Here is an 18,935-nt window from a genome sequence, read left to right as displayed (position 1 = left end):
TATTATTATATCTAAGCTTATAAAACTATTAAAGGATCTAGCTAAATTAAAGGTTAATAAGCTAAAAGCTTATTTTACTTAATTTTTTAAGCTTTTATATAATATTTTAATAGTTTTTATTTTATTATTTTTATAATTATTTCTATTAATTAAAAAGCTTTTAAAATACTTACCTATTATTTTTATATATAAATCTATAAATATAGACTTTAAAGCTATATTAATAAAGGGGTTTAACTAGCTTAAAAGTAGCTATATAGCTTTATTAATAAGAGAATTAATTTTTAGCTAGTATAGATATTTAATAATAAAATTTTAAAACCTCTAAGCCCTAAGCTAGTATAGCTAATATTAGATTTATAACTTATTATATTATTATATCTAAGCTCGTGAGACTACTAAGCTATTACTATAAGTGGCCTAAAGAAGGTTAACACCGAAATAAAGAAAGAAGCTTAGCTCCGCAAGCTCCGGTCCCGCTCTTGCCAAGACTTGCTCCCGCGTTTACCGAGACTCCCGCACTTTGCGCTCTCCGCTCTTGAGGAGAAAAAAAAACAATATATATGTAAGTAAGAGCCATCCATGTATGGATCCGAAAACATAGAATTTCCTTGATGGTCTAGTGGGAAAGTAGCGATCTTCCTGCTGACAAAGACTAAATCTAACATTTCTACTTAGCTATGATTTCCGCTTGTCATTCTGGCAAGCCGCGGGAGACCAGGGTTCGATTCCCTGTCAGGGAGATTTCCATTCTATTTTGTTTTTGGCGAAATTCCGGGTTTCGATAGAGCATGTTGTCAAGGAGCAGTAGATCAAGCCTTTGTAGATGAAATGGTCCTTTGGTCGCTCCTCAGACATGGGCACAAGACAATGAGACCGGTCTATCATGATCTCAAGTACGTTCTAGATAATCGTTGAATTGCACAATCCATTGATCGCCAGAAAATCTAGCAGACCACAAGTGACCAGTTGCTCAGCTATTCGAATTCCTCACGCCCTGACGATCACTCGATCCTTTTGAACCTTCCATTGAATGTGAAATTGAAATATATTGATGTGCCAAGAGCCTGTTTGAAGCAATCCGTCTGTGATGCAAAGTACGCATGCAATGTATTTGGAGTCACAAGGCCGACTGCCTAGAGCAATTATGATCTCGATTTCTTACCTAAACCATACCAAATGACATAGCAGTCAATCTCATCATGCAGCAAAGATGGATAACGAGCAGTCCGATGACGACAAAGCCCTCCTGGCCCGATTGAACGCCATCAAACCCTCCACTGCTTCTTCGCTCTCAGGCGTTAGGTCGCTACCACCACTGCAATCGGAGTCTGAGGATACACCTGAAGATCTGATTGTCCGCTTTCAAAAAATCCATGGTCGTGAAGTCAACTATAATGGTACGAGTTTCAAGAGCGAGGATTCTCCAAAGAATGATCGGCCCACGTCTCCAACGATTGAAGAGCTATTAGCTGAGCTTGGACCTGAGGAACAGTTTCAAATCGATGAGACCGAAATGAGAGAGGCACGGGGACTACTTGATGAAGCAAAAGCTGTTCTCCCGGCCCAAGGGGCTTCTACAGCTCCTAGCGCCGAGATTCAAGTCTCTACGGGCAGGCCTGATCCTACTGAGGAGCGTTCAAACGAGGATGAAGAAGCAGCTTCCGCACTACAAAGAATCTTGGACGAGTCTGAACGTGATGTGGACGAGCACACATCGCTCTCTCAGGTGACGCAGCAGGAAGAGAGGCCACCCCCAGAGCCTACCGCAGTAGACTCTTTCGCAGCCCTACAGTTCCCTACTGTGCCTCCAGACAACACTCTCGGTGACCTCAATTTGCCTTCAGTTCCTACCAACGCACCTGGAGCCACAAGCAAAGTAAGACCGGCCGCTGCCACAGAAGAAGAGATAGAGAGCTGGTGCATCATCTGTTGCGCAAATGCGACAGTCCAATGCTTCGGGTGTGACAAAGACTTGTACTGTTGGGGCTGCTGGCGGGAGGGTCATACAGGCGAAAGTGCTGGGATGGAAGAGAAAAGGCACGTGTGGGAGCGATGGTCCAAAGCTAAGGCGGGACGTGGACCTTGAGGATCTGAGAGAGATGCATGACTGCCTATCAGCCACATAAGTCTATCACAACGACAGTACTACTATCGCACCCCTAAGCGGCAAGCGAGCAGAGTTCATCCGCTTTGAACAGTGACTTGACTCAGTGAGCTTTGATTTGGCTGACTAATGGGACCTCGGTCTCACCGGCTCGCGAACCTTGTGTGAACGGCCTAATCGTATTCCGTACTCGTATACCTTCTCCCCCAACGGGCGCACGATTGTCCCTTAAAGCCCCCTAGGTAGTAAGGGTCTAGGGGCGGTTGGCGCCTAAACCCATATGGACGATCATTCATCCGACTCTGGCTCCTGCCGCACTAGGGCCGCCGGCGAACACCACCAGCATTCTATCCGCGTTGGCCAAAGGCGGTGATGTATTGCGATATAGAGTGTGCCATGTCCCTTGCTTCAAACAAAGGGTTCTGTGTCAGCATCCGTACGAATTGAATCGTATTCATCGCACTCCATTATATAGTTCTGTGTTGGTCCCTCCTGTTGGAAACCTCATCTGCATGCACAGAGCATCATCTAGTGCCACAGCTATATGCTTGCAAAATCATTATAGACCGCGCACAATCCTCATATAGGGGCTCTCCAGGATCTCTCTTTGGAAGATATCAGAAAAGATGGCAGGCGACGAGCGTGCCGTAGAGCACGCGGATTCGATATCATCAGCATCAGTATCTCAACATCATGACTTTGAAAAGCAGGAAGATGGCTCCAAACTCGAGAAGAAGGTCACGACCTTGCGAGACATCGAAAGACAACTTACCGGCGTTGCTGCTGAAGACTTCAAGCCTTCCAAACGACTATACCTTGCTTTCCTCACTTTGGCAGTCATGACCCTAATGGTCGCCTTGGATGGCACCAGCTTGTCCGTTGCTTTACCCGTAAATCCTCCCTTTTACAAAATCAAAAGTTTCTTTATGCTAATACGAATCTACAGATCATCTCTCAAAAGCTCAAAGGAACAGCAATCGAAGCCTTCTGGTCCGGGACATCGTTCCTGCTATGCTCCACCATCTTCCAACCAAACTTCGCTTCCTTCTCGCACATATTCGGCCGTAAGCCCATGGTCTTCGTCTCACTTCTATTCTTCACCATCGGTGCCATCGTCGCGGCCGTCGCGAATGGCTTCGGACCTCTACTGGTCGGCCGCTCACTGCAGGGTATTGGTGGCGGTGGCATCATCGCCTTGACGGAAATCCTCGTTACAGATCTTGTCCCAATGCGCTTGCGAGGCAGCTGGTTTGGTATTATCAGTGGGATGTGGAGTATCGGCTCCGTTACCGGTCCCATCATCGGCGGCGCCTTCGCCCAAAAAGTGACCTGGGTGCGTACCAAACCCCCCTACCGCACCCACCTCAAAGCAACCCGCTAACCCCAACCAGCGCTGGATCTTCTACATCAATCTTCCCTTCATCGGCATCGGCGTCCCCTTCGTCTACTTCTTCCTAAAATTAAACTTCATCCCCCAGTCCATGCTGACCCAACTCCGGCGCGTCGACTGGGTGGGGTCCTTCCTCTTCATCGCCTCTTCCACATCTTTTCTCATCCCCATAACCTGGGGCGGGGTAAACTACGCTTGGGACAGCTGGCGGGTTCTGGTCCCTCTCCTCCTCGGCGTCGCTGGCCTCGCCGGCTTCATCGCCTACGAAGCCTATGTCGCTAAAGAACCGCTCATCCGCCTCGGCATCTTCACAAACCGCACGTCCGCAGCAGCATACTTCTCCACCACCATCCACGGCATCATCCTCTGGTGCCTGTTGTACTACGAGCCCCTCTACTACGAAGCCGTAAAATCCTTCTCCCCAGTTTTGACCGGCGTAGCGCTCTTCCCCGAAACCTTCACCGTCGCTCCCATCGCCGTCGTCACCGGTATCGCCATCACTAAGACCGGCAGGTACCGCTGGGCCATCTGGATCGGCTGGCTCCTCACGATCCTCGGCCTCGGCGTCCTCTACCTCATGGACGTCGACACCACCACCGCCCAATGGATCTTCCTGAACCTCGTCTGCGGGCTCGGCATGGGCATGTTATTCCCCAGCGTGGCATTCGCCGTGCAAGGCGCCTCCAAAAACGAAGATCTTGCTTTCGCGGTCGCTATGTTCTCTTTCTTCCGCGCCTTCGGCCAATCCATAGGGGTCGCGATCGGGGGCACGATCTTCCAGAATCAGATCGCGAAGAAGATTGCGAAGTATCCCGTGCTGGCACCTATGGCGAAGGAGTACTCGAGTGATGCGGCGACGTTGGTGCAGGTTATTAAGGGGATGAGGGGTGTGCCGGAGCAGGCGGAGCAGTATCGGGATTTGGTGCAGGCGTATGCGGATGCTTTGAAGATTGTGTGGATTATTATGTGCGCTTTGGCGGCGGTGGCGGGGGCGTCGAGTTTGGTTATTAAGGGGTTGGGTTTAGATAGGCCGTTGAATACAGAGCAGGGGTTTAGTGAGAAGAGGGAGGGAGATGAGGAGAAAGATGGGGGTGGAAATGGGGAGGGGAAGTGAGGGTTGGTGATATGGTCCCTGTGAAGCATACTTTGCTGTTGTTTAATGAAGATAGAAAGCGTGGCGTTGGGGTTCGAGCATGGTCTATCCGTATATTAAAGACATTTAAAAGTGTCATGTAGTAATCAATATTTTCAATAAATCATCACTTTCGACTTTTTGCACTAATCTCATGATACACCATTGCCTGTGGAGACAATGTACACTGTCATGAAGCTCCTTACTCCCCTTAGGTATGATGTACATCTCAAATGTTTCGATGCTCCACATTCATATGGTATCCCAATCTTCCACCACGCTTCGTAGTTTCCACGCTTCGGCGTTCCTTCCTAGCCCCTTCTCCAAATTTCCCGCGTCTCGTAGAGATATTCACCATAAATAAGGCGTATGCACAGACCTTTTTCAATACCTTTCACACCCCAGTAAGGTTCTCAGCCACGAACATTCCTCCGTCGCGGGGCGAACCCGGTGGTTCTTCCTAAAGATCTTTTTGGTAGTATCTCAATCCTCGGGCTGGCTCTGTCACCTCAGGTAGCCACCGTATTCCTTCCATCGCATGACGTCGTCCGGTGGACTAGGGGTACATGAAGCCTTCGTGATCTGTGTTCTTTGTCTCGCCACATTACATGGTTGACTTCGTTCGGTAGCTTATATAGTGTTGGGAAGGCTATGGTATCTGCGTAAGCTAGATTGGCCTAGTTGCGATAATAGCTTTCAGGTTTTGGTGTAGTTATCGTTTCATCGTCAACGGATGGAGTCAGAATGAAGGTTTGACTACTTCTTGTTGTGGATATCAATCGACCTGGGTCTCATGTGCGGCTTCTGGTGCACTCAATTGTAGCATGAGATAAAATGGTGCAATTAGATGTACAGTCAGTTCCATCGTATGTCTCCGTGCTCGTTGCTGTATGGCCTTGTCAATGTTTCCGTTGCGTGTGTAGTCATTCGGGTTGCCCTCGGAGATATATCTTGAAAGTTAGCTCTCGGTTTGAAAGCAGGAAGGAAGTCTGCTTTCTCTCCATGTATCGACTAGTCCTCTCTGGCTGCTTAGAATGGTATCCACCACGACACGTTTATTGCTCATGCCTCAAGACGTGGAGAGTATGCAGTTCGAGCAGGAGCGGTTGTTGCGTCATGCAGCGAGTCCCATGTTCAACGCACTCGCGCCTTCCTGTAGTCAGTGTAAACATTCATTAGCCTTTTCTGCCTTGATTTATCTTCTCTTAGCTTTCTTCTTTTCTTTTTTCCTGCATCATCCCTATTGTTCATCTTTATCCTTTCAGTTCCCTTTCAACGAGCACCTTCTCGCGATAACTTATTGCATTTGGCCCTAGGATGGGATACTCTCTGTCTCACTGCTCTCTGCAATCATCCAAACAACATACATCGATGTGCTGGTGCCCTCAACGGAACACTCAAGCCTCAAACCCACCAACGAGCAGTACCTGCCCACCAGATCTTGCATCCTTTCCTAGAACGCAACGCATTGCGTCTTAGTACCCTCTACATCAATCCACACCACATGCATCCATGTGATGTGCCCTCGACAGAACACTTAAGCCTCAGAGCCGCCAGAGCTCAGACGTTCTGGATCATCAATAGATGGGAGTCATGAACAAGTGGGAGACACGAGTGTGATAAAAGATCATCTCTCACAAGGACACGAAGCAGAAGATAAGTGCCCCTTGTCAACGACTCCATTATTTTCATCATCATTGCCCTTGAATGCCTCAAAGATTTGCTTTTCTGCTTGATCCGTTGGGGTAAAAAAAAAGATAAAAGAACAAAACCCCATAGAAAATCGCAGATGTTCTTGCTGCTTTTCGTAATCATTGCTCTTGAATGCTTCCACATATTCTCTTTCACATAATACGGGCGGGGAAGACCCCAGACATCTGGCGAAAGCCAATCTATAGATGTTCTGTCATCACGAAGCCCAAGAAAAAAGATTGTTGAGGTGGTGTCTAGTGTGAGAGGGTCTCTGCTCTTTACGGGTATCGAGGCTCCCATGACTCATTTTACTATTCACCACTGCTCCGGGGCCTTTGCACGGAGTCAGCAGACCTCCCACAAAACTTTCTTTTCTTCAACAATTTGAAGATTTCAGTTCTTCTTCTTCTGTTTTCTCACGAGCATTGCTCGCTTGCTGTTTTGCAATCGGGTCATAGTATTCCCATCTTTGTTCTGTAAACGGTTCGATGCTGACGCACTCGACCGGTAGCAACCCCTCAGCAAAGACTCGTCATCGGGGAGACACTCAGAACCACACCCTCAGTATCAAACCCTTACCTCCAATATCCCTCGGTCGAAGAACACAGCATTATCCCTCAAGTTCCAAGTCTCATCATCAGACCCTCAGCATGGACACACATTCAAAACGCACGTCATAGAAGCAGGGGGGGGCCAAGGTTCAAAATCACCAAAATATATGGCCCAACTTCAAAAGCAGACACAAAGTGCGTGCGACACTCTCACTTATAGTTGACGGAAAAGAAATGACTCATGTGTGGAACAGGTTACCACTGTTTCTAATCCGCCATCAGCCAGCCTCGAAAGCTTAAGGCCGGGTTCTCGATTTGCCAGACTCTCCGGCGTTGGGAATCAGGATTCTGTTGGTGGGACTACTAGCATGAAGAGCTCACATGGAAGGACTTGTTATGATGGGTGTGGTATGTATAGGGGTGAAGGGAATATGCAGGAGAATAGGAATTGAAGTCGTTCATGGCGCAGGGTGTATTTCTTGGCAAGGAGATCAGTTTTCGGGTATGGGTATCTGCGGTCTACCGTATTATAGTTAGCGACTTGAGGGGTGAGGCTTGTCAACTCTTGATCACTGCATGAGTTGATAGAGAAATGTGACGTGCCACTTTTGAGCGGCTTCGCGCAATATTCTGACTCGTCATGGCTCCAGTCTCTGTCTCTCTGATACTTGAGCAGTATCAAGTTCAACACCATCGTGCGAAGAGCGGAAGCCTTCGAGGTACTGCCATTCCTGCGAAAATGTCACCAGCTTCGCTGTATTCTAATTGATCCATCAGGCTGTCGAATCCTTCCTTCTTGAGGCCGTAAACCATCATGATTAAGTCTCATGCACAGAGTTTGCCCAATGAAGCACCAAAGAGTCCATCTCAAACCAGTGTCTCCGTGCATGAGCAATCAAAACCACTCTCACGTCACTGTCAACACTGCGATGCCGTCGGAGACCTGCTACATTGTGTTGGCTGCAGAGCGGTACGTTATTGTAGCAAAGAGCACAAGAGAGCAGACTGGGCTTCCCATAAGAAGTATTGCAAGCCGGTTCGCAAAGCCAGAAAAAAGATGGCCCGAGAGGAGAAGAAGCTACGTGGAACATCAGGGCATATGCTCGGGCCAGCCAATGTCTTCGAGGAACATGTAGGCAATTTCTGGGACATCGACAGTACTCGGCCGTACATGCTGGCCCGCAGTGACCTGACTTTTGCTATCATGGAAATCAAGTCGTATGACGCCGTGCTGTTAGCCCTTGGTCACATCGAGGATATGCTCCGGCTGTGTCGTAGTGATAATTTAGGTATGAGGGGCTGGGCGCCTGGCCTGATGTTACGACTAGCAAAGGATCAGGAATGCTACGATTTCATGAAGTGGTGGGTCACAACGGGCACTAGATACGACTATGACTGGGGAATTCCGAGTCTACCTTTTCTAGACGTGAAAAACGCGAACATGCTCGAACCCATTGACGAATTCGACGAGCTATTCCCTTCACTCACATGGCTCGTCTCTCTGACCCTTCTAAAGATAAAGATGTTGTTCGCCGTTAAGGCGGCTGCATATGGCATTAAGATACTGCACGAGAATACCAAATTGCCCCTTGAACTTATTTACCAGGTTCAATCTCTAGTCTTGCACGATTCAACGCGAGGTCACGCCAACTCGAAGGCGAGGATCGAAGATGTCGAGAAAACGCTGGTATCTCAGCTTAGTACACTATACAAAGCTGTAGCTAAAGCCAACAAGTACTTTTGGGAGGCTTTGCTGGAACCTGATAACTTGTGGGACGAAAAGCCAGAATACCAGAGCGCCGGTAGCATTGAAGAGACCATGATCACGCTGAAGGAATCCTATGCTGCATGGGAGGAGACTCCTGGGGCTTTGGCATTCGTCGAGAGTATTCGTAATGGCACACCGTGGTGATTCAGACGGGCTACGGGCAATGTGTACCTAGAGCAATGGTCTAGTACAAACTTCGGTACTTTCAGACACGATTGAAACAACCATTTCTCTAATACACGAGCCCTACACGCGATTAACTTGCCCAGGTACTGCCCTCTGAAGCCTCTTATAGCCTTCGACACCAAGCAGTCTTAGGATGGTTCACTCTATAAACCCCGACGATGCCACCTCCCATTGCCCGTGACCAGGCACGGAGGAAATCAGACAGAATTGACTGGCAAGCTTAAGGTGCTCCAATCGGCATGAATAACGGAGGACTTCAATCATTTCAGACACCTAGCTAACACCGACTCTCACATTAACATGCAGTGATCCCTGCCTGCCCAAGTCCCAGGCATATCTGCCTGTGCAGCCAGCTCCAGCTTCCAATTACCCACATACGGTCCTGCGCTCTGCTCCCTTGGGGTTTATCAATTTCTCGCTTTACATAAGCCTTATCTCATATGACCTGTAGCTCGCATACTTTGCTTTCTTAGTACAACACCTCCAATCCATCCAGCAATGCAAATATCCACATTTCTTTCCTCGCCCCAAGACTTCCTCTTTCATTGATCAGTCCTCTAACTTATATAATGGCACCAACCCGCACAAGCCAAATATCACACCAAGGATCAAATCCAACCAGAAATGACCGCTCGAGAATTCAGGAGCCTTCACTCTAGCCATGCACAAAGCAGAGATAGTGGAGCGAAATCTCGCTCCACTGGTGTGTGGTCGGACGCTGAAGTATCATCGAACAAATCTAGAATGGCGCCAGAACCTTGCAATGCTAGATCTAGGACCATTTTTTGGCAAAGCATTTTCGATTCCTTCCTGGAAAAAATGGATGGAAAGATAACTGATAGTGGATCTCATGTCTTCCCAACCGTTGATGTCACTGAATCATGCGACAGCAAATTTAGAACCACGAAAGCTTTTTGCCTGTCTTCCTATCTCTCGCTTCTGGATTGCCCGGAGACGATCGTCAGCTGGCTCCTGCGGAATGCACACCAGGTCAAACCAGATGTAGGGCGTTTCGCAAGGTACAGACGCCAAGATCTTTAGGATCTCTCCGAAGTCGAATTCGGAGTTCTGAAGGGGAACTTGTCATAGTCGTCGTATTTGTAGCATCCCCAAGTGTGAATGATTGCGGAATACTTAGCTGGGCCCTTCGATCAATCGAACAGAAAGCGCTCTACATAATCAATCCGCTTTGGGTCTGCGATAGCTAGCATACGGTGCAACTCCAGACAACCGGAAAGCATGGCTGTGTAGACTTCCAATGTGAGAAGTTGACGCAATGGAATCAAAGGCTTATGGTGTCTTTGTGTCGAACCATAGATCATTCAGCCACCATTCGATGAGGATACGAGCCGAAGACGTTTGTGCTGGTGATAGTTTCGAACGCAAAACTTGATGTCGCGGTTTGTCTTGCAGGAAGCTTGTCAAGAATATTTGCCAATTGGTAAATGCTCTCTTGTAATTTGGTTTGCTGTGGTCCTCAAAGGCGTCATTTGAGAGGCCATAGCACTGCTCTGTTATCATGCCTAAGGAGTGGTCTCGGCCATTTTTCTAAATTTGGGCTACCAGAGAATTTCCCATTGGAACCAGGGACCTCGAGATCTTCCAAGATGGGATTTGATTTATTAGCTTTGTTTGCCGGCTGTGGATTACCTTGAGGCCCGAAGTCTGCTGGCCGCGGCGTCTCTACGAGCTCCAATGCTAGGGAATTAGCCACGATTGCAACGTCAGCACATAGCTGTAATGGCTCATGCGTAGTCGTTCATGCATAAATCTGTGTCAGACTTTCTAATCCTCTGAGCACAGCGATGGCTTGAATTTCTAGTGTATCAATGGGTTCAATGTCGTATTCTGTTTCTGTACCAAGGAAAACAAAGGCAGACAGCTTTTTCCTCGTTGTTCTTACAACCAAATTGATCGGTAAATTAACTGCAGCCCTAGGCATTGTGTCTCACATGGTTTTGAAGTCATGATGGAATGGCAATTTTTGATTATGATGAGGCGGTTTATTGACTTCTAGCTGACTCATGATCGCTTGATAAAAGCTAATCACCGCCTCAGAGATGCCACCAGTCGAGATACTACCACGCCTTGCATTTTCCAGGAACGACGGAATGCCATCCTTCGTTATCAGTGCCCCAAAATTGAGATAACATTGCTGGTCCTCTAATGCCTAGTAATCGGAAAATATGCAACTTCAATGCACAAGTCCAAAGGTAGGAAACATGTTTAGGCAGAGTTCATGCTGGGTACCGATACTGAACCAAGGATGGCTGGTAGATTGATAGCAGTGAACGTTTACCTCGTGCCTGTTACATTCATTGAGCATCTCGCTCAGGATCGATTCAAAAGCCTCCTGAGATTAAATCTAAGTGCTATATGATTGGAATAGATCGAGATCAGGGGAGGAGCTATGAGTAACCGTGGAACCGGTGGGGTCAGCACAGCCTTATCTAACAAAGCTTCATCTCCCTCATACATCTAGACTCTGGCAAAAGGTGTTGCGACCATCTGTGACACTACAAAGCAACTGTGCGACAATCCTTCTTGGGAGCATTCCCAAGCATGCGATCCTGATGGACTAAATGGACAATTTGCACGTGACGAACGGGATTGCACAACCGCACCCAACATTCGGGATGCTTTGTGAGATGTTATATCCCCATTCAGAATAGACTCAGCGCACGAGTATTGATTTGAGGGTCTTCCACATTGCAAGGCTCTGGGTGGGCTGATGTGTTTTCCGTCATGCTCTCTACGAATATTAGTGGCCTCCACGAAGGGAGATCATCGACTTGAAAGTCGGGTCCATATCGTAGGTGACAGTAACGCTATAGCCCCATTCTTAGAGGCCTTGCAAAGCACCTGACAATTTTTGACTCAGTGCGAACAAGTAGAAGAATCAGTGAGAATGGCCGGGTTTCAAATGTAGGGTAACGCTCGCTAAGGCGAAACATCGAACGATGACGCAAATCAGGGCGCGTTCGGGAGCCACCGTTTTCGCACCAACGCCCTGCATCCCATTCGGGGGCTGTGTGGGCTGACAATTACAGTCGAATTTTCCACCTCTCTTATTCAAGAGAACCCGAGGTCTTTTAAATGTCTCAAATGTTAGTGGGGTATCGACGATAAGAGAAGGCTGTATCAAAGACACCCTCACAGGCCTCGGGATACTTGTTCGTCATCCATCACATATGGGATCTAAGATTGCTCAATACGGGCCACAGTCAAGAACGTTTGGGTCTTGTTGAAGGCTTAGAGGGGCTAAAGGTCGGTCTGTCCCGCCTGAAGCGCAATGATCCTATTACCTCTTCAAGCGAGAGACAACCCGGAACAGAATCTGCCCTCTGGTGGTACCTTGCAGACAGATCACGAACGATGCTTTGTTAAGCAGCGTGCCGAGGTCGTCTATGCTCCGAAACGTGGGGTCAAGGCCGGCCAGGACAGAGGTTCAGATAACGATAATTAGACGAGGCCGGGGAGTTGCAAAAATAGATGGGCCTTGCTGTGCACTCAGTGGCTCTCTTGTACCTCACAGCCACGGGAAATCCTTTTGACTTCCCTACCGCCTGCAAGCGAAGCCACACATCGTCATCTGAGAATGGACTGATCGTACTCTCTCCCACTTTGTCAACTGCTTTATATAATCAATGTAGATCCTTCGACCGAGGTACTCGAGAGGCTCATGAGGAGGTGCGGAGTGCCTTGCAGGAATGATCGAGGTGTGACCATACATATAACGGTGTAGTCTTGCACCTTCCAGCATGAAGTTTGAAAGCCTTTCGCCTTCGTCCGTTCGCTACCCGTGACTTCAATTCTTGAACATCCTTCCTACATCCTGCAATTTCCGGCTTATCTGAGCCAGAGTACTGACTTCTTGTGGCCCCGGTTCGCTTTGTTCCTGTCTCGCCGCCCGAACAACGGGGGGTGGGTCCCTTACAATCGCACGAGTTGGTTGGTACCACCTTACTATTCACCCAACAGGGTCATAAAAGTCGACATCCACATCCACTCTTGTCGCGAAATTGCTTGGTCCTACCGTCTTGAATCCGTCGAGTCTCTGCTAGACGCGACACCGCCAGACGCAATCCATAGGCTATTGCTGCGCAGGCCCACAGCCCGTAAGGCTTCCCGCCGTTGATCGATTGCACCCCTTAGTCAGCTTGGCAGCGCTACTCTCTGGGCCATCGCCATCAAATCAGCGTTCACTACATTACCAAGAGGGTCCAGAACTAGTTTGACGATTCACTCGACAGTGCCATTTCTCGATCAGCCTTGAAGCGGTGACGCTCTGCAGCCAAGACACCAAATAGGCAATCCCGATCCTACAGAAGGATTCTGGACTGCGACTTGCACTGCGCGCACTCCAAAATACCCCGCCCTATTGAGATTCTGACAACCCACTCTAGACGAGTACATTTATCAGTGCCCCAACTTGATCACTTCTCTCTCATCGATCCTACACAAAGTTCTCCAACCTACCACACCTGGGCGCATTTAAATCTATTACCCACCGCACCACAGCAACCGCCCTCCATCAGCGGCCAACATCTGCAACCGCTGCGCCCACACAGGAGATTAATGCCCATACCGGACCCTACCGTCCTCGCCCACCACACCACACCACCATTTCAATTCTGTTCCTACATTCACAAATAACAGTCTCGATAAGACGCGCAAGCGTTTGGGGACGGCCCATTTATAGTGGGCTACAACGATTTATCAAGCCACTGGCTGTCACTTCATAACAGGCGCCTTAGCATCGGATTATATTCTAAAAAGAGCTCGTCCGCCGCTCTCGTTCCTGACTACTGCATTCCTCTCGTTCTTCGAATGTTCTACCGCGCTGTTCTTGCGCTGGCATCACTTGCATATCGACGTCACACTAGGGAGACCGCGACTTCCTCTTTGGTCAAGGCCATTTCCCGCGACTGAGGCTTTCACACTGCCGTCGACCCCGCCCATCGCCTCCCCTACCCTACCAAGACTCCAAAGTCATATAATCAGAAAAGGAGAGGAAGAAGCTGAAGGAGCTTGCTGTCCTACGTGGTCCCTACTCTCACCAAAGTAGCCGCGAAGTCTTGTTCGCCGAGTTCTATGAAATACGTTCCCAGACCGTGCCCAAGGTCTCTTGGTCCGTACACAAGAAATACATCTACAGACACCTGCCAAACCTGGCAAGAAGAGGCCAATCTCGATTCGGACACGAATTGACCCTCACCTTTCCCACCAATCCCTCGTTACCATCGCATCATGACGGCTTCCACAGAAAACCGGCCGTTGCTACCGCAGCAGTCCGGGATGACAAATATATCATTTGCACCCCCGAATCTGGGACCTCCCAACGACAAGAAGAATTATGTCTTTGTTGACGAACACAATCGACATCGACGTCTCAAAGTGGTCAGGGCGTGTGATGGCTGTCGGAGGAGAAAGATCAAATGCGACTCTGCTACAACGAATCAGTGGCCATGTGCTGCCTGCGTGCGATTGAAGCTGCATTGTATACCTCCTGCTGTCAACTTCGAACGGAATGGAAATGATTCAAACTCGAAACTAGGCATGCAGGGTGTCCTGGATTTCGACAACTCAAGCGGTAGTGGCGACGATGACTACATCATGCCAACACATCCCACCTCAATGAACTGGAACATGCATGACCCGTCGAATATCCCGGGATCTTCTCAACCCTTCGATGTCAATATTGGCTCCTTCGGCACACCACCTTACTCCACCCCAATTCCCCAGCAAGAATTCTCATTCTCTGACGTAGCCACGATGCCTCTAAGTGGAGCGCCATCTTCATTTGATGACACGAGTTCGTATGATTTTAATCACAAACCTTCCTTACCCCGCTCCAGCAGCGCTTGGAGCGGAGAACAGTATTCCACTGGAGATATCAGCGACATACTCGGAGACTTGAAGATCAACGAGAACGGCGTTGGTAAGTTTCCTTCACAGCACAGTCGGTTCCCGACGCTGACGACAGTGCAGCTCCCTATATATCCCAGCAGAAGAAAATCTTAGCAGAAGCGCCAGCTTATGAAGAGGCCGATCCCGGATTGCCGAAATTTGTTCATACCGGCGCTTCTGTGCGAATACCTCCAGAACTCATGCCTTCGGATGAGCAATGTATGAAATACTTCGACATCTTCTTCACACATGTACATCCTTACGTACCCGTAATCAGTAAACCTTATTTCCATCAACAATGGCGGTCCAATCGCAGGTCGATTTCACCGCTAATCTTGGAGGCCATTTTCGCCTGCGCCGGCAGCAGCATGCACGATGATCCAGTGCAAGGAGCTCAATGGCTAGCCTTATCATCAAGTATGGACCTAAATCGATTTTGTCAGAGATTTATACTTACCGTTTGTAGGCCACGAAGACTGTTTCATGGATGTTCCGCGACTGAGCACTGTACAAGCTATGATGATACTGTTGAAAGCGCGCGAGTCTCAACCGAAGCGAGGGTACTACTACAGATCCTGGATAACGATCAAGAAAATCATCACCATGGCTCACGATCTTGACCTGCACGAGCACCGTGATCAGCATAGGGATGGGCAATCTTGTGGTTCAGACCCTACAGAGTGCCTGATCAAGACCAGGATTTGGCAGACACTGTTCGTCTTGGAGACCATGGTTGGCTCTCCACAAGGTAAGTCGTTTATTCCCGATCTGCAGTCTTTTCTGACATTCATTAGGCCGAACTGATATGGGCATCGATCCTGAGTCAGTGGACCTGGAAGTGATGCGCCCTGAGCCCGGTGTAGATCATTCCGACTACATTGTCTCAAGACAATTTACCTGGCTACTCAAGCAAGTCTTTTATGTGCGCAGGTTGCACGATCTCAAAGGCAAAACGAAGGGCGCAGACGTCTCCAACTGGATTCAAGACCCGAAATTTATCAGCACTGGTGCAGATCTCATGGGATGGTTGAAAAGCCTTCCCCGAGATCTCCAGGTCGACTTTCCTCTGGATGATGAAGCCCCATACCTTACGAGCCACTTCATCGGAAACATGCACTCCTACTATCACCTGACGTCGGTCATGTTGCATCGACCGCAGCTTGCGCAAGCAGGTTCCTATGCTAATGGTAGCTGGAAGAGGCATATGGCCGTCTGCTATGATTCTTCAAAGAAGATGTGCAAACTTCAGGAGTCGATCCTGCGCAATTTTGGCATCAATGGATTGTTATGCATGCAGCGTGGCATCAATTTCGTTATATATACTGTTCTGACATGCACCATGATTCACCTGGTAAATCATCCAGCCAAGACATATTTGTGACTTCACGCTGATACTTTATAGGTCGCAATTACATCACCAGATCCCGACTTCAATCAAGACGCGAGGGATTACTTCAAACGACACATGCGTATCCTTGAAACGTGTGCTACTGCATGGCCACAACAAGATATGCAGAAGCAGATCAATGCGCTCCGATCGGCATTTTCAGCCGACACCAGCAAACCATTTGAGCTGAAGCCAGAATTCCCTTACGGAAGCCCCGGAATGCCTACAATGCAGCCAAGTCCTCCTTTGGAATCGCAGTATCAGCATATGCCCATGTTGTCAAGATCAACATCGCATCCTCAGCAAACTTCCCAACATCTTTCTGTGCAGCCTGGGCCTATGACTCCACCTATGACTGCTGGATTAGATGGCCCGAATGACGGCTCTCTGTATGGTGGAAACTCCCTCTCGACCAGCCATAACTCTTCTACCGATCTACAAGCTGTATGGAATCCAACGCCAATCATCGAGTAGGTTCAGACACCTATGTTGTGCATGCTTCTACTGACAAACAACAGGAATTGGAATGCAGCTTTTGGAGAGAATTCTGCTTCAATGGCCGAGATGTCGGTAACCGTCTCTCAACAATCTCCGCCTCTATACCACCCAACGACTCTAGGCATACAAAACCACACGCCCATGAATACAGCCATGCCACAGCATTATTCACTCACACCAGAGATCCCACCGCTTCCAAGAAGCAACTCTAACCAGTTCTCGACCAACACCAGCGGAGATCCATCCTTCGTCACATCAAACATGTGGCGGGATACCATCGCCAACACATATGATCGATCAGCACTGAAACGCGGTTGGGATAACCAATCCTCGTATCTTGACGACCCCGTGCAAACCAAGCGAGCACGCTAGACTCCCAAATCCCACCAAATCATTAATACACCTACTACTAATTCGACCTTGTATAAGTATATTATCATTGCGGAGCGACGGAGGAATGCACGAACGATCTATCTCAACATGAACAAATAGCTCAGCCTCGATTGCTTGAGCAAACACACACAGTCTCGATACCCTGCTCTGCTCTGCTCTGCTCTGCTCTAGGCGTTACTGGCTGGGTGGGTGGCGCTTTGTGTGCGAAAGGCATGGGGAAAAGGGGGAAGGGGATGAGGACTACGATCTAATTTGATTTATGAAGGATGTGGTTATGGCTATGGCTATGGCTATGATATGCGCTTGATTTTCAGAATGAATAGCAACGCAGCGGGAGGATTTGATGGGATGGATGGCATGGCATGGTCGGCATGGTTTATGTGCGATATGAGATATGTTGATGGATAGCTTAGCTTAGCGGTATACCAATATTGGCTTTCTTTGGTGTACGATATCCCTTCGTTAAATGCTGGCATGGTATTTTCAGACGGTTCGAAGATTAATATGACTTGTCCGTTCGGTGTCCTTACATCGCCTGCCATCAGCCATCATGCATTTCCCCCCCTTTTTAGCGTTTGGGTGTTCTGCTGCCGCGTATCCAACCCAGCCCAGCCCAGCCCAGCCCAGCCCGACAGACATGCCACGATTTATTCATCTTTTCTGTAGTCTAGTAGACAATCCAGCTTCCCTTCTGTGAGTGGGGATCTTGATCAGGCTGGGTGGAGGCCCGACCCCCTTTCCAGATATTGTCGACAACCCTTTTCGATCCGCCAAATGTAACCGAGGGGGGAGACTCAGTGCTTGTCACCGGCTATACGCTCTAGTGCCTGTTGTACACATATATATTAGCCTCGCTCTTCAAATTCATGCTAGCCCTATCTCCTCCCCACCTCCTTCTTTCCCCCTCCTCCCTCTTCCCCAGCCCCTCACCCCCCACAAAAACAAACAAAGAGAGTAAAGGCCCACCTCAAGCATCACAACACTGTTCCCCCTAACCACAACCATTCCAACACGCACTTTCGACCCGTCCGCCTTCTCTTCCACCGCGTCGTCCAAGACGATGTTCAAGAACACGTCGTAGCCCCTCAATACGCCGATCACTTTTCGCGAGCCGTTGAGTTGGATGAAGAGGCGTTTGTCGAGGTACTGTGTGATTTTGTATTAGTGAGAGGGAAGGGAAGGAGGTGAGATAAAGGCGAAGTCAAAATGAAGATTGGGATTAAGATGGAGATGGAGATGGAGATGAAGTTGCGAGGGGAAAGGGGGAAGGGGGAGGAGGAGGGACAAAGCTTACCTTCTTAAGCTCCGGTTGCGCTTGAGGCATCTTGCCCTTTCTATACTCTGCGAAGTGTGTATCGGAAAATCGCAAGTCGAGAGCGTGTGCGATGGGTGGTTTGGTGCCAAGACTCGAGTGTCTGTCGAGCTAGAGCTAAAAAGGCTAGATCTCTTAAGTGAGCGTACAGTCTTTAGTCCAATGTTGACTGACTCTTTGAAGTGGAAGTAGTATCTCTGCCTACAATGCAGGCTGCACAGTCTTTTTTGAACAGACGTTCATGGACTTCAGAGTACCTCTGCTTGATTCAAATGGAGTGAAAACCTGCGGTATAGTTTGGAGTTTATGCATAAGCCACCGAATGTCAATATTAACAATAACGTATTGTACAGGAGTAATATTATACAAGAGTATCAAGCAAAGTACGACCTTAGTACGTTCAATATCATCCAACACACACTCATACACTTCATACTCATTACCAATATTCCATGCATCAGTACTCATCCTTCCTCCCCTTGAACCCCCCCATCTCCACATCTGTAACCTCCATCGAGTACCTCCTCGTCCCATCCTTCAATACCTCCCCATCCTTCCCCTCGACAGCCCCTCGTCCTGCTTCACCACTCCCATTCCTCTCTCCATGCT

General features: G+C 48.6%; 4 protein-coding genes and 1 non-coding gene across 5 annotated transcripts; all 5 read left to right on the top strand.

Moving 5' to 3' along the window:
* The first annotated feature begins 608 nt into the window (after positions 1–608).
* KY384_008575 lies at positions 609–743 on the top strand. The gene has a single exon. It is a non-coding gene; the product is annotated as a tRNA-Val (tRNA).
* A 470-nt stretch (positions 744–1,213) lies between these two features.
* Positions 1,214–2,204, top strand: KY384_008574 (uncharacterized protein; the record flags this gene model as incomplete). Its single annotated transcript, XM_044817063.1, has 2 exons — positions 1,214–1,962; positions 2,147–2,204. The coding sequence occupies 2 exons, from the start codon at positions 1,214–1,216 to the stop codon at positions 2,202–2,204; spliced, it is 807 nt and encodes a 268-aa protein (XP_044666428.1).
* A 529-nt stretch (positions 2,205–2,733) lies between these two features.
* KY384_008573 (uncharacterized protein) lies at positions 2,734–4,611 on the top strand (the record flags this gene model as incomplete). The annotated part of the gene is made up of 3 exons (XM_044817062.1): positions 2,734–2,997; positions 3,054–3,440; positions 3,499–4,611. The coding sequence occupies 3 exons, from the start codon at positions 2,734–2,736 to the stop codon at positions 4,609–4,611; spliced, it is 1,764 nt and encodes a 587-aa protein (XP_044666427.1).
* A 3,075-nt stretch (positions 4,612–7,686) lies between these two features.
* On the top strand, positions 7,687–8,784 carry KY384_008572 (uncharacterized protein; the record flags this gene model as incomplete). Its single annotated transcript, XM_044817061.1, has 1 exon — positions 7,687–8,784. One exon carries the CDS (start codon positions 7,687–7,689, stop codon positions 8,782–8,784), a length of 1,098 nt encoding a protein of 365 aa, XP_044666426.1.
* A 5,292-nt stretch (positions 8,785–14,076) lies between these two features.
* On the top strand, positions 14,077–16,993 carry KY384_008571 (uncharacterized protein; the record flags this gene model as incomplete). Its single annotated transcript, XM_044817060.1, is given in 6 exon segments — positions 14,077–14,767; positions 14,785–15,012; positions 15,203–15,484; positions 15,531–16,087; positions 16,139–16,593; positions 16,642–16,993. 6 exon segments carry the CDS (start codon positions 14,077–14,079, stop codon positions 16,991–16,993), a joined length of 2,565 nt encoding a protein of 854 aa, XP_044666425.1.
* Between the last annotated feature and the right edge of the window lie 1,942 nt (positions 16,994–18,935).

The sequence above is a fragment of the Bacidia gigantensis genome, assembly GCF_019456465.1.
Source record: "Bacidia gigantensis strain McMullin 20006 chromosome Unknown contig_295, whole genome shotgun sequence".
Lineage (NCBI taxonomy): Eukaryota > Fungi > Ascomycota > Lecanoromycetes > Lecanorales > Ramalinaceae > Bacidia > Bacidia gigantensis.
Note: the sequence above shows the minus strand (reverse complement) of the source record. Positions and strands in the feature narration are given on the sequence as shown.